The following is a 13,946-nucleotide window of genomic DNA, read 5'->3' as shown; positions in this document are numbered from 1 at the left end:
GAATGCCTTTGAGTGTGGAATTTAAAGACAGCCAGGCAAAGGATGTAGAATGTGTAGTAGCACTCATTGGGGGTGAATTTGCCAAACAAAACTATTTGCTGAAAAAATAAAAATGACTGGAAGCTTTAAATAAAGACACAATATTACAGGGTGTCATTAAATTTGTAAGACATAGTTGGCCTAAGGAAAGGAATCTTTGACCAGGTCTTAAGGCTTTTGCACAAGTGTCTGATGAACGTTCGTTAGTTGAAGGTTTCCTAACTAGACATGACCTGTTAATTTCACCACTAGTCTTCAGAAACTTGCTGTTTAACATTGCTCATGAAGGGCATCTAGGAGTTTCTGCAACCACACGGAATATAAAACAATTTTATTGGTAGCCTGGCCTGGATTCTCAGGTCAATAAATGGATAGATGAATGTAACAATTGTTTGTTTTCTGACAGCATTGGAAACTGCTGAGACCACATTATATGCTGTTCCTCTTCCCATTGGACCAAGGGAGAAACTTTCTCTGGATTTTGCTGGTCCATTTCATCTTCTACACTGTCACATGAAATAAATGATTGTGTCAGTTGATTATTTTTCAAAATGGTACTAGTATGATTTTGTATCTTTTCATCACACACAGGCAATTATTTCTTTTTTACAGGATTTTTTTTTAATCAAAGGGCCTCCAATAGAGATTGTTAGTGATAATGGAACACACTTTAAATCTTCTCTGATGAGGTATTTCATTGAAGTGTCTCACATAAGACATTTACAAGTTGCAAGTTACAAGTTGCTTTTTATTCTCTCACCTCAAATGGCCTTGTGGAACGAGTTAACAAATTTTTGAATGAAGGAGTGCAAACTGCATTGTCCTCTGCTATAAATGTAGAGAGGTTTTTAAGAATAAAGACTTGCAACTATTTGATTACTCCACACATTGTGACAGGATTGTCACCTTTCAAACTTTCATGCAGGAAGCTACCCAGGTATGACTTGTGCCCTGAATAGTCAAGGACCTTTTTGAATCGGATGGCCATATGAGTATCAAAGAGATTGTAAAAAAGAAACAAGATGCCATGGAATGTTATTTTGACAGTGAACATTATACCAAGGATGTTAACTTTAAGGTTGGTGGTTGAGTTATTATAAAGAAACCGAATAAAGTGAAAAGGGAGAATCGAAATGTACTCTTACAGTAAGGGTTTCTAAAGTGTCCAAAGGTGCCATTCTATTAGTGGATAAAGAGTGATGGAGCAGAAGGAATCTTCCACCAGAACAAGCAAAGAAGATACAAGAAACAAAGAGAAAGATATTGAGAGGTATGCTGATCACACTGACGGTGCAAACTGGTTTGACATTTGTACTCATATTACACCTTCAATCTCTACTTCTGTGGGCAGTCATTTAGTGACTGTGGTAAATATGTCTGGCAACAGTGATGGATCCTGGTGTAGTCCTTGTCTTGAGGTTGGTTCTACTTCAGCATCAGATTCTACAATGATGACTAGTCATGCAGAAAATAGTACTGCACCTGTAGTATTTAAGGATATTATATGCAGTGAAATTCGTACATTTAAAATATGTATGTTTATTTTTTTGTTTTGTTTTAATTTGTATAAGGGGAAGGTTGGTGCTGTGTACTTATAAGCCACAAGGCGCACAAAAGCACAAAATAAATAGAACGTATACATGTTATTATTTAAGCACTGCTGATGTTCCAGGTTCTTGCTCGTTGGGAGTAGCAGCCAGATTCTTCAGACCGGCTGTTGCTCCAAACGTGCGGGAACCTGGTTGTGGGCTCCTCTGTTTAAGACATGAACAATGTCTCTTTACAATTCTACCGGGCCTTCTTTTGCTTCTCATGCAACAGCATACCTGTCACACTTAGTTAATTGACATTAAAAAAATCACTAAAGGTCCAGTTCACCTTTGTTGTTGTCTCATTCAATCAATCAATCAATCAGTCTTTTGTTAAGCACAGCGCTATCACCCCTAGGGTTATATGGGCACTGAGGTTACTGCATCTGCATAGAAAAGCCAGGTCTTGAGTTGCTTTTTAACATCTGCCATGGAGGTCGCCGTTTGGAGTTGGGAGGTCATTACAAGCTTTGGCTGCGATGTAGGAGAATGCGTGGCCCCTGCTGCAGTTGCAATGGATGCAGGAGACATATGCGAGGACGATCGAAGTGGAGCACAGGTGTCTCGAGAGGACTTGGAAGTTCAGCCGTTGGTTGATGTTGGACGGTCCAAGTTTGTGGAGGGCTTTGTAGGCATGTGTGGGGGTCTTGAACTGGCATCTTTCTGGACTGGTAGCCAGTGGAGTTTCCTGAGGTGAGGAGTGATGTAGGTCTGCTTCGGGGGGGGGGTCCAGGATGAGTCTGGCTGCTGCGTTCTGTATTGTCTGTATTCTGAAGAGCTAGGAAGAGATACCAGTGTAGATCACATTGCTCTTATTGAGGCAGCTAGTGACGAGGACTTGTGTGACGAACCTTCTGGTGTTTACGGGGGATCCATCTGAAGATCTTGCAAAGCATGCAGAGGGTGTGGAAACAGGTGCAGGTGACTGCGTTAACTTGTTGTTTCATGGTCAGTTGACTGTCCTGGGTTATGCCAAGGTTGCAAGTGTGGTCAGTCATTGTGGGAGTGGGTCTGAGTTCTTCCGGCCACCAGCTGTGTTCATAGGCTGAGGTGTTCTTTCCAAAGATCAGTACCTCGGTTTTGTTGGAATTCAATTTAAGGCAGTTGTCGCTCATCCAGTTGGCAACCTCAGTCATGGCATTGTGGAAGTTAGTTTTGGTGCTCGAGGGGTCTTTGGTGTGTGAGAGGACACAGCGTAGGAGATGACATTGAGTCCGTGGGATCTGACGATGTCTGTGAGGGGGTCATGCAGATGTTGAACAGAGTGGGTCTGAGGGATGATCCTTGGGGCATGCTGCATATGATATTCTTGGGAGCGGAGGTAAAAGGAGGTAGGCGGATGCTCTGGGTGCATCCTGAGGTATATGAGGTGATCCACCTGAGGGCATGTTGCTGAATGCCGATGTTGTGGACTCTGTCGATGAGGATGTGGTGGGCGACTGTGTTGAATGCTGCTGACAGGTCGAGGAGAATCCCCTTCTGGTCAAGGAGAGTTCTGATGTCACCTGTTGCAGCAGTGAGTGCGGTCTCGGTGCTATGGTTGGCCTGGAAACCTGATTGTGATGAGTTGAGCAGGTGGTTCCATTCTAGGTAGTCATTGAGCTGTTGATTGATGGCCTTCTCGGGGCTTTGGCTGGGTATGCAAGCAGGAAAATTGGCCGGTAGTTCTTTGGGTCGCTAGGGTCGGCTGACGGAGGAATCTGATGTCTGCTTGCTTCCATCTGTCTGGGAAGAATGCTGTGGAGATGGAAGTGTTGAGGAGGTTGGTTAGTTGAGTACTGATTATGTTGGTTCCAAGGTTGAAGAGATGGTGGGCCAGGGGTCTGTGGGTGCCCTGAGGTGGATGGAGGACAGGATGGTAGCTGTTGTCTGGATGTCAAGTGTGAACCAGGTGGTTAGGGCTGGGCTGGGGTTCACTGGTTGGAAGAAGTTGTTAAGGCTGAGTGAAGTGGGTTGATGGTTAAAATTGTTGTAGATGTTGGCAATATTGCTCTGGAAGTAGTCAGAAAATGAGTTGCAGAGTTGTTGGGAGGGGTGTACTGTGTTTTCTGCTGTAGTGAGGTTGGAGAATTCCTTGATAGAAGAGTTCCACAGTGTGGTTGTTTGCAGCTTTGATGTGGTCTATTATGGCTATTCTTTTGGCCTCCTTGATGCACTGGTGGTAGTTGTTGAGTGATGTTTGTTCTGCAGCTCTGTCGGAGGAGTCCTTGGCGATGCGCCATCGCTTCTCGAGTAGAAGACAGTTAAGCTTGGTGGTTCTGAGCTCTGGGGTGTACCAACTGGCTTGTCTTGACATTCTGTTGGCTTTTGCTGGTTTCAAAGAGGGGACATTGGCAGTGCATTTGCTGATCCAGGGGGAGAAATTGTGGACAGCCTGGTTGTGGTTGGTTGATGTTTCGGGTGGTGTGGTGCTGAGAGCCCACGCCCATTTCTTTTACTCAGTTACTTCTCTCCAGTTGTGGTGGGTGGCTCTTCAGTGCCTGGTGATGGTGTGCTGGGTGTTGGAGATAGTGAAGTGGACAATTGTGTGGTCTGTCCAGGAGAGTTCTGTGGTGTGGGTTAATTTGATTCTGTCGCTGGAAGAGAAGATGTTGTTGTAGGTGTATCCAGCTCTGTAGGTGGGTTTGGAAACTACTTGGGTGAGTCTGTTGTTAAGGTTCTCCATTAGGGATGTGGAGTTGGCGTCCTTGGGGTCCTCGATGTGGAAGTTGAGGTTATTGAACAGTATGTAGTGAAGGGAGTCGATGGCGAGGGGGACAATGATGTTGCTGATGGCATTGCAGAAAGCTGGGCGGGGTCCTGGTGATCTGTGTGCGTGGGTACCTCTTATGCTTGTCTTGGTGTTGATGTGTATTAGGATGTTAAGGTACTCCATGACAAACGTTGGATTGTTGTTCATGGTGGAACACTGGATATTTCCTTGAATATTATGTTGATTCCTTTGCTGTGCTTGTTGGGGCGGTCCCTGTGTATCATCTTGTATCTGTCAGGGGTGGCGATAGAGATGTTGGGGTTTGAGGTGGGGTTGAGCCATATTTTGGGGATGAAGGTGACGTCTGGGGCGAGGGTGATGATGGTGTCTCAGATTTCTGTGGCGTGTTTGCTGAGGGAGCGGGAGTTGAGCAGGATGCAGTGTAGCGGTTCCGGGTTGATGGTGGTCTTCTGGGAGAAAGTGGATTTGGGTCCTGTGTGGGTAGGTGGCCCTGTGAGGCAGGAGAAACGGCAGTGGCTGAAGTTGAAGGGTCCTTTGGTGGTGCACAGGAAGGACGTGCAGTAGTGAGAACGAGGAGCTCATCAACTCAGAAGCAGTGGATGGTGGGAGGACCAAGTGTCCCAGTGGTGGGCGTAGTCCGGGTGCAGATGGCTCGTACAGTGACTGCCATTAAGTAGATCCTGAGTGGGAGGGGTGCAGGGAGTGCAGAAGAGGGTGCAATGCGGGAAAAAAGGCAGGATGTGGTGGAGCCTGAAGTGGGGAAGCAAAAGAGCATGAAGAGTGAAGGGGAGGCAGCAAGAGCAGGGTAAACTGTAAACTTCGTACTTGTATAGCACACTGCTCACCTGTTAGGGTCTCAAGGCACTGTACGCATACCGCTGTGGAACCCCTCCTGGCTTTTCCCTGTTAGGTGCCCACTCCTGGGCAACCTCCAAGGTGAAGCCAGGCATCCCAGCGCTGTTGGGGGCGTTGTGGAGATTAAGCAAGCTATTGCCCAGAGTTACAGAGTGGGACCCATGAATTAGATTAGGCACAGATGCAAGAATTATCAGGTCTGAGGAAATTGAGCCCAAGACCCGCCGAGGTGGGAATTGAACCCTGGTCCCGGGCCAGATTTCTGCATCAGGGTCTGCCGCTCTAACCATTGAGCCACACTTCTCCACGAGAAGTGGGTAGCAAGTAGGGGAAAAAAGAAGCAAATCGGCAAGCCAAGGCAGGCGCAAAAGTGCGATACTGCAGTTGCTGTAGAGCGCTTAGCAGTAAGTGCAGGAGGAGCTGGAGGGACCTGCTTAGTGGGGTCGCACAGCAACCCCCATTAAGTAGGTCCTGGAATTGGACATCAAAGGGGTGGGAGGGGATGCAGAGCAGGAAAAATGGCAGGACGCGGTGGGACCTGAAGCGGGGAGAAAAAGAGTAGGAAGTGTAAAGGGGAGGCAGTGGGGGCCTGAACAGGGCATCAAGCAGGGAAAAAAACAGCAGAACAGCAAAACAAGGCAGGAGCAGAGGAGCTATACTGCAAGCACTATAGAGCGCTTAGCAGTAGTGCAGGGGGAAACTGGAGGGACATTGGTATAACCGGGGTTCCTGTACACTCTTGTTCTATATAACAGTGACTCTGGTGTGTACATGCCCATGGCACACAAACAAACACAAGTGTCTATAGATATGAACATTTTCTATTGTGAGGGTATTTTGCCTTAAAGTAACACTTCTGTTGGGTGTGTGGGTTTAGAAAAAAAATATTTTGCTGCTCAGAAGCAACTCTCTAGAATTGATAGCTCTATATTAAAAAATGATAAAGAACAGAAATATCTTATACATGCAGGAATGGTGTTATATAGCTTGATGAATACTTTCCTGAATCATATAGCTGAAGCCGGAAACTGACATGTATACAGTTAATAATGTCTACAATTAAGAAGCATTATAGGTGGTCTTTAACAATTTGTATTGTTACATTTCCATGCAGCCTATGAAGATGTCGGATATGAAAAACATCCAGATTTTGGCACAGACAGAAGTTTCATCAGAGGACACAAGCAGTCCGCTGAAATGGCTTCAGCGATTAGCAGCACAGCTGGAAATGTATCACGAAACACTGTCTGATGAAGAGGATCTCGTTAAAAAAATCCAGCATCTAGAGGTGGGTCAATATAACACAATATAATATAACACTCATGCACCATGATTATTTTAAAAGTGTTGAAAGCAAAATGTGGGATTTTTGTAAGAGTTAGTTAAGTCAAAAGCTCCCCCTAAACAGGTCACACTTCACCGATGGCTGAAGTTGCCTTCATACATAATATATGTGCAGACATATGACTGCACATATTATAAACTTATTTCTAGTTTAATTTGTTTCTTCTCCTTTTGTCTCTTTGAACTTTTAAATAGGGTGCATCTCCCATATTGATGGGGCATGGGAATCATTAACCAGGGGGTCATTATTAGGCTTTACATAGTGCTCATGAGGTTTGTGTTTGTCTAAGGATTAGAGATGAATAGGATACCAAATGTGTGCCTTTTGGCTGGAGGAAGAGGATAGCAAGCAAGTGTGCTGACGGATAGGGTATTAAGCGAGTGTGCTGAGAGACAGCGTTGCAGGGTTGGAAAATGTGTGGAAACGGTAAGAGGGACTGATGCCTAGCATGAACATGTCAATTGTAATGGCAGGATGACTCGTAAGTAGTTTTGTTTTGGTGAAGGTGCATAGCGCCTACTTTAAGGAAAGAAGGCAGTATCTATATGTGTGTGTGTATGTGGGTGTGTGGGTGTGTGCTTAGCCTCAAGGGGCAAGAATTCAAGTGCCTGTGTTAGTGGCAAGAGCAATGTTTTATGAATTTCATGGAATGCTCTGAAACCATAGTATAAATGTGTGGTGAGGAAGGATGCCTGTAAAGAGGTTTAAGAGAGGTGGTGGGAGGCTGGACACCAGGGCTGGGGTATATTTGGGGAGATAAACTACAGGTATATGTATCCTAAAGAAGATAGAGTTTCCATTGCCAGATGGCTGATAGTGCGGGGGCCCTATGCTTCCAGTCCTAGACCTTTGGTGCTGAACCACTGCATTATGTAGATGTTATCTTGGGACTCTTTAGTCAACAAGAATTATGTAGATAATTGTTAACATAAAGCCCAGGGCTGGGTACTTAGGGACTTATTTACAAGTCCCTTGAGCCGCCGGTACATCACATTTTCCCATATAAAAAGTGACACACCGGTGGCGTAAGGGGCTTGTAAGTAAGCTTCTTAGTGTCCACATAAATGATGTCATGTCGGGTGAATTTGCAGAGGATTAATCTAAATTGAAGTGCTTAAATAATGCAGCATAAAGTACATTCTATGCCAAAAATTGTATATTCCTGTTTGCTGTTAAAGACTGCAATATCTTGGATGGTTTGTGGATTTAGTTATTTTCTTTAGCAGGGCACTTGTGTTATACCACTGTTAATAAGCAGCTTTTCAGTTCTCTTTCTAGTTATGTCGAAATAACAGATCAACTGATCATTGAATTGGGTGGAAGATTCAAATAAGATTTACAATTTGCTAGAAGGGATTCCGTTGCAGAACCAGTACTTATGACCACAGCTTTATCAAATCTAATCTAAGATCTAATTATGTTAATCTAAACACAATTTGTTTGGTGAAGGATACCACTTTTTTCAAACAAATGGTTATCCCAATTGCACATGTTAGCAACATTTGAACTGTACTGAGGTAACTATAGTGTGACAAGTACGCGGCTATGCAAAACAGCGCAATAAAAAAGATATCAAGATCTTCTAATATCCAGTGAAATTTAAAAAATATATTGCAGTTCTGAACAAAAGTGATTCAAAGGTTTAAAGCATTTATGGAAGCATAAAATACAGAAAGAATAAGGAGTTTTAATTATTGACTGCTACACTGCACTCATAAAAGAGTTGAGACGATAAAGGACCAGATGTCCTAAGCATTTTAACAGCTGGAAATGCATTAATGTTTTTTCTTAGGTACCAATGTCTTTCTTGAAGTCTTAAAAGTTTTTTTTAATCCTAAAATGTGACTGCAAATAGATACCAACACAGTGCTGTTAACATTCCTTCTAAATATTGTATCAATAAGCATTCCTTTAAATGTATCAATGTTCGTGACCAAAATCCATTTGCTAATTTGTTAGGAAAAGGAAATGGGTTCCCTTTGTGTCCCTTGTCCTTTGTGACTGTCAAAAAAAGACTGTTGACGAGCAGACAGTGGTCCACGAGACCACTGCCAACTTTTAAACAAACAAAGTAAACGTTCCAAATATGTCCCTTTTCCTTCAAGGAAAATTGGCTACATGAAGAAAACATTTTCTTTATTGAAAGACAGTTGGGATTTTTGTGAACTGACCTATTAGTACATAGGTTTGTTCTCAAACACATTTACTGGTTGTAGTTTGCAACCAATAATTTTCACCTAGGTATTACACACCTGTGCCAATATCTTTTCTTGTACACTTATTGATGATATGATTATGGTGATGAGGAAGGCAAAAAAGAAAAAACCTTACCTCACACCGGATGCCTTGGACTGTTGTGCCAGCAAAAGTGGTAGAGTAAGCAATAAATAGAGGTTTGTGCTTTCCAGAAGAAATTTTTATTTATGTATGATTCCATAGTTTTTATAGAATCTTACTTAGATAACTTAGTCAAGTTGGACAATGATAGGTTATAAGGCCACACGTGCTTTGGGCCTTAGCTGAAGAAGGGTCCTTAATATATGACATTAAAAACCTGTTACTAAACCAATAAAAATGACAAATTGTAGCAGCAATGAAAAAAACTGGAAAAGAGTCCCCATTTGCAACAATGCAGAAATTAAATATGTGAGCTATAATAATGACATCTCAACAAGATTTTCTATATTTTAAAAACATAGCATCATAGTATTTGTCAGGTGATTAAGAACATTTACTGTGTAATTCCTCCAGGTCTTGCGTTCTGACATCCTCGAAGGAGAAAAGAAACTGACTGAGTTTGACGGGCAAACTAAGATTGGGGAAAGAGAGCTGTTTGAGGCCAGGCAGCAAGTGCTGAAGTTACTTGCAGATTGTGATTCGTACAAGAGGTAAGCAGAGGTTCCATTATGAATCAGGCCGCATTCCTCTTCAAAGCATTTTAAAAATAAGGCAATTAAATTTATAAATGGTATTTTGTAGTGGATAAAACAAATGAAATGTGTGGGCAATGTGTCCTTAAAGATGGAGCCAGCATGTCCTGAAATAATTATAGGCCATGTCCTAAACACGTCTGAGTCAAAGTAGTCTTATTTAATCTTAATTATTATTTGCCTGATCCAGCAGAGGGTGTTAATTAGACTTCCATCAGTATTCAACAAAAGCCAGTTTTGTTCTGCAGGGCATTTCTGATCCATGTTATTGGAGCAAGGCAAGGGATTGTTCCCAATGACGGTGCCACCACCTGCCTATAAGTTATATTGTTGCACTTTTTATAATGTGGTATTAACACAGTGGCATTTCTGTTAAGAGTGTGTGTCTGTGCTTATGCAGCATGTTGTTGAGCACCCGTCTAGAAGGCCTGGACTTTCACTTATTCCCAGGATCTGTGAGTGGGACTATCAGTTGGGATGAGGGTGCCTTTAAGCCTTTCTCCTAGAATGCCCTTCTATCCCTGCATCAGTGACCGTGTTTCATGTCCTGTGTCTGTATTTTTCTGATGGATATTTTCACTGCAGATTCTTCACCTTACAATACTCCCTGGACTGGATCTGTAAACCTTTCTTCAGCAGTGCTTCTGCGCCCTTCTAGGTGTCACCTTTCTGCTCCAAATTGACTCTGTACAACCCCAGAACTAACAGAGTGGAGAGCCACCCCTAAGTTCTAACATCAGTTCCTTTCTTACCATGCCTTCTAGCACAGATCCAGAGCTCTGTCCTCACACTTGATGGTTTTCCATCTACCCTAAAATGAATTTACATGTGCTATGAAATGCTGTCCCCAGCCAAAATGACCAGTTTCACACCATGTGGCTGAAGAAAGCAGATTTCGGTCACTGGCCTGGTCATGGTGTGTTTGTGATGTCCGGGCTTGGGATACGATTTAAAGTTGTGCAATAAATTGCCCACATGCAACTGGAGGAGATCAGGGGACGGGGTAGTGAAGCTGTATGTGACCAAAAATAAAGAAGAAGTATTGGCTTTCCCACAAGGTGCAGATGTGGACTCAGTGCTGTTCCAAGGAAGTTACCACAGGTCCTCAACTTTGCGTTCAAAATCATCCAGCAAGTGGACATTGAAGTCCAAGTGCAAACATAGAAAAGCAAAACAGGACACAGTCCCATTTCACCACTCTGAACCTAAGGGGAAGGGGCGGTGAAGTCACAATGTCATTCATACACTTTTGAGGTCTATGGTTGCAAAGCTGATTCTTCAACTGATCCCAGTGCGCCCGAGTTTTCCAGGTAATACGTGACACCACAGCAGATGGAAGCTCTGCTCCCTCTGGTGCGGCTTTAAGCCCCAAGGAACTGCAGAGCCCTTCAATATGGTTAAAATAGGGGGATCCATCCTCAGTGCCATCTGACCCCTTTGGGGACTTGTTATGGTCCCCATACCAACACTGGTTCAGAGTTCAACTCTGGCTCTGAGACCCACTCCCATTCCTTCCACATTGACGCCGGTACCAACACTACCGGAAGAGGATTCAATGCTGATACCGATGTTGGACACTGATTCGACTTCAGCACAATGTTGACTGATGCAATCATGCATCCTGATTCTGCCCCAATGCCTCTGCCATGTCATACACACCAGCAGCTGCTCCATCTCCTTATTGGTATTATCTCTGACCCTGTGCTAAAACAAAGAACAGTCCAGGATTATGAAGGTGGTGAAGGGGGTGGCTTCCTCCCGTCTCACTGCATAGATGATGCCTTCTACATGGATATGGAAGATATCAGTGTGTGTGACACCTGTCCCGAGGCAGGGCTTAACTCATGACTTCGGCCACCAACAGAAGAAAGTTCCTCATTTGCAGTGGTAGTCCAGAGTGCACTAAGGCACTGGATTTTCAGCAGCTTTCATTTGAGGGCATAAACGATAGAGATAGAGATTTTTTTAGCCTGGGGCAGCTACTTATGAGCCCTTGTGCCCTTATAATGAGGCCCTCACTGGTACCTTGATGGTCACTTTGTTGATACTCTGTTCCTGCCCACTTGTGAATAGGCAGGTAGTCAAACGTCAGAGACTGTCTCCCCAGAAGCTGTGCAGGTTCTCATGGACAACTCTTCAATATGGTATTGCAACCAGCATTGCAGAGTGGGGCCCTGGGGGCCTCTGCCATGCCAATGGGCCTCTAGGATTGGTTGGAGCACCAGGACATTTCTGTGATTACAAACCACCTGGAAGGGGCCCTGAATACCAGACCGGACGAGCTGAGCAGGCGGTATCTGGCAGATCATGAGTGGTGTCTATATCCCTAGGTGGTCAAGGGCTTTCAGGATGTGCAATGTTTAAATATGTGCATGTTAGAGATTCAGAAAGACCACCACTTGGATGAAAATACTCCTTAAACTGGAATGCCTCAAAGACATTGGAAACTCACAAATCTTCAGTTGCCTCAGAGCCTTTGATGAGTGGATGACATAGAGCCATCTCAAACTGAATGCTTTCAAAATGGTGGTATTCACATGTGGTGATTGGAAAAATTATGACACACTCTGGGCCTGGCCTGATGATCTTGGACCACCTCCTAAACTATCTGAGGAAGCAAGAAGCCTTGTAATTACCATGGACTCCAAGTTTGCAATGAATGCTCAAGTCAACAAATTAGGCCGATCAAGCTTCAGCACCTTGAAAACTCTGTGACACATCTTCCTCCACCTCCGATTTCCACACAAGGTGCAGGCTACTATCTCTCTTGTACTACCTAGACTGGGTTACGGCAATGACCTCTACCATGGATCATCTCTATCTACTATGAAAAAACTACTACTCATTCAGAACTCAGTTGCCAGACTACACTGACATGAAAAGCCATAAGCCCACATCTCCCCTGCCTTAAGGGCCCTACATTGGTTACCGGTTGTCAGAAGATCCACCTTCAAGCTGCTTTATATCACCCACAAAGCGATACGTGGAACAGGACCACTTTTCGTCAGGAATAAAATAACCAAATATATTCAACAAAGAAAGCTCCGCTCAAGATTGGCACCCAGCCTCAAAACTCCACCATAGAGGTAAAAGACAATAAGTGGTACATCCTTCTCTGTTCAAGCGGCCAAACTATGTAATGTAACTTATTACCCCCAAATTTAAGATCCACTAAGCTGTTCAGAAGACTACTCAAGCATTGGCTCTTTCCTACATAGCCATCATACTCAAACAGCAATGGACTGCATATCCCTGTGTATGTAAAGATTTTATAATCTGATTATATGTATATAACTAGAAATGTGCATTAATTTGAACAAATATGTATAATAACTACTTTATCTTAAAATGTATACATACTCTGTAGACCTGTTTAAATGTATATATGTATGCATTGGCGTATATGTATATATATATATATATATATATATATATATATATATATATATATAAAATATTATTCTACGCTTGACTTGTTCATAGGTCATTGCATGGTTTCTATATAAGTTGTTTGATTAGATGCTTATGAGACTCTATTTTTATTTTATCTATCACAATAGGTAAATATTATCTTAATTATTTATCTACAAACATTTCACTATTGAAATATTGATGAAAGATAAAATGTTATCAAAGTACACAAATAAGTTAACTGCAAATATTGCAACTCTTGAAAGTCTGTGTTTATATGATACAACTTTAAATCTCAATATATTCTATTTCTTACACATATATTCCCATACAAAGTAATCATGCATCTATATATGTACTGCTTTAGTCTCTCTTGAAAGCTTTATCTCAACATCACCCTATACCTCTGTCAATCTACCCTTTCTCTCCACGCTCTGACTCTTCTGAAACTCATTCTACTACTATTTCTAAAATAGTCCTCCTAGACTCTTCCCTCCTCTACCTCTCCTGGCTCACCACAAACCTAAGTTTACTACTATGATCTCCCAAACAACCCAACTAAATTCTCCCTAATTTTTCTCTGCTTTAACTCATCCCAAACCCCATTTTGGTACTATGATTTCCCTAATTCCTTTGTACAGACTCTTCCATCCTCCACCTCTCCTTTATTCATCCCAAACCTCATCTTACTACTATTCGCATCACGATGTAAAATTGCTTTGTGACCGTGAGCGCGGTCGCAAAGCAATTCGCAATTAGCACCCATTTCAAACGGATGCTAACCCATTCGCAAAAGGGAAGGGGTCCCCATGGGATCCCTTCCCCTTTGTGAATGGCTCTAAAAACATTTTTTCAGAGCAGGCAGTGGTCCTATGGACCACTGCCTGCTCTGAAAAAAATAAACAAAAACGTTTCATTTTCTCAAGTGTATTGCAACTCGTTTTCCTTTAAGGAAAACGGGCTGCAATACAAAAAAAAAATGCTTTATTAAAAAGCAGTCACAGACATGGTGGTCTGCTGTCTCTAGCAGGCCACCATCCCTGTGAGTGCAGCAAATCGCAAGG

At 43.0% G+C, this 13,946-nt stretch overlaps 1 protein-coding gene across 9 annotated transcripts in view; it reads left to right on the top strand.

The window, feature by feature from the left end:
- The window catches only part of SYNE2 (spectrin repeat containing nuclear envelope protein 2), a 1,823,309-nt gene that overhangs the window by 870,016 nt on the left and 939,347 nt on the right, over positions 1-13,946 (top strand). For all 9 annotated transcript variants that reach the window (XM_069207355.1, XM_069207357.1, XM_069207362.1 and 6 more), the window contains 2 exons: positions 6,311-6,484; positions 9,293-9,429. In XM_069207355.1, the coding sequence (XP_069063456.1) occupies positions 6,311-6,484; positions 9,293-9,429 (311 nt within the window). The remainder of the gene's footprint in view (positions 1-6,310; positions 6,485-9,292; positions 9,430-13,946) is intronic.

Source organism: Pleurodeles waltl, chromosome 9 (genome assembly GCF_031143425.1).
Source record: "Pleurodeles waltl isolate 20211129_DDA chromosome 9, aPleWal1.hap1.20221129, whole genome shotgun sequence".
NCBI lineage: Eukaryota > Metazoa > Chordata > Amphibia > Caudata > Salamandridae > Pleurodeles > Pleurodeles waltl.
The sequence above is the reverse complement of the archived record's forward strand: the minus strand, read 5'-3'. Positions and strand labels throughout refer to the sequence as shown.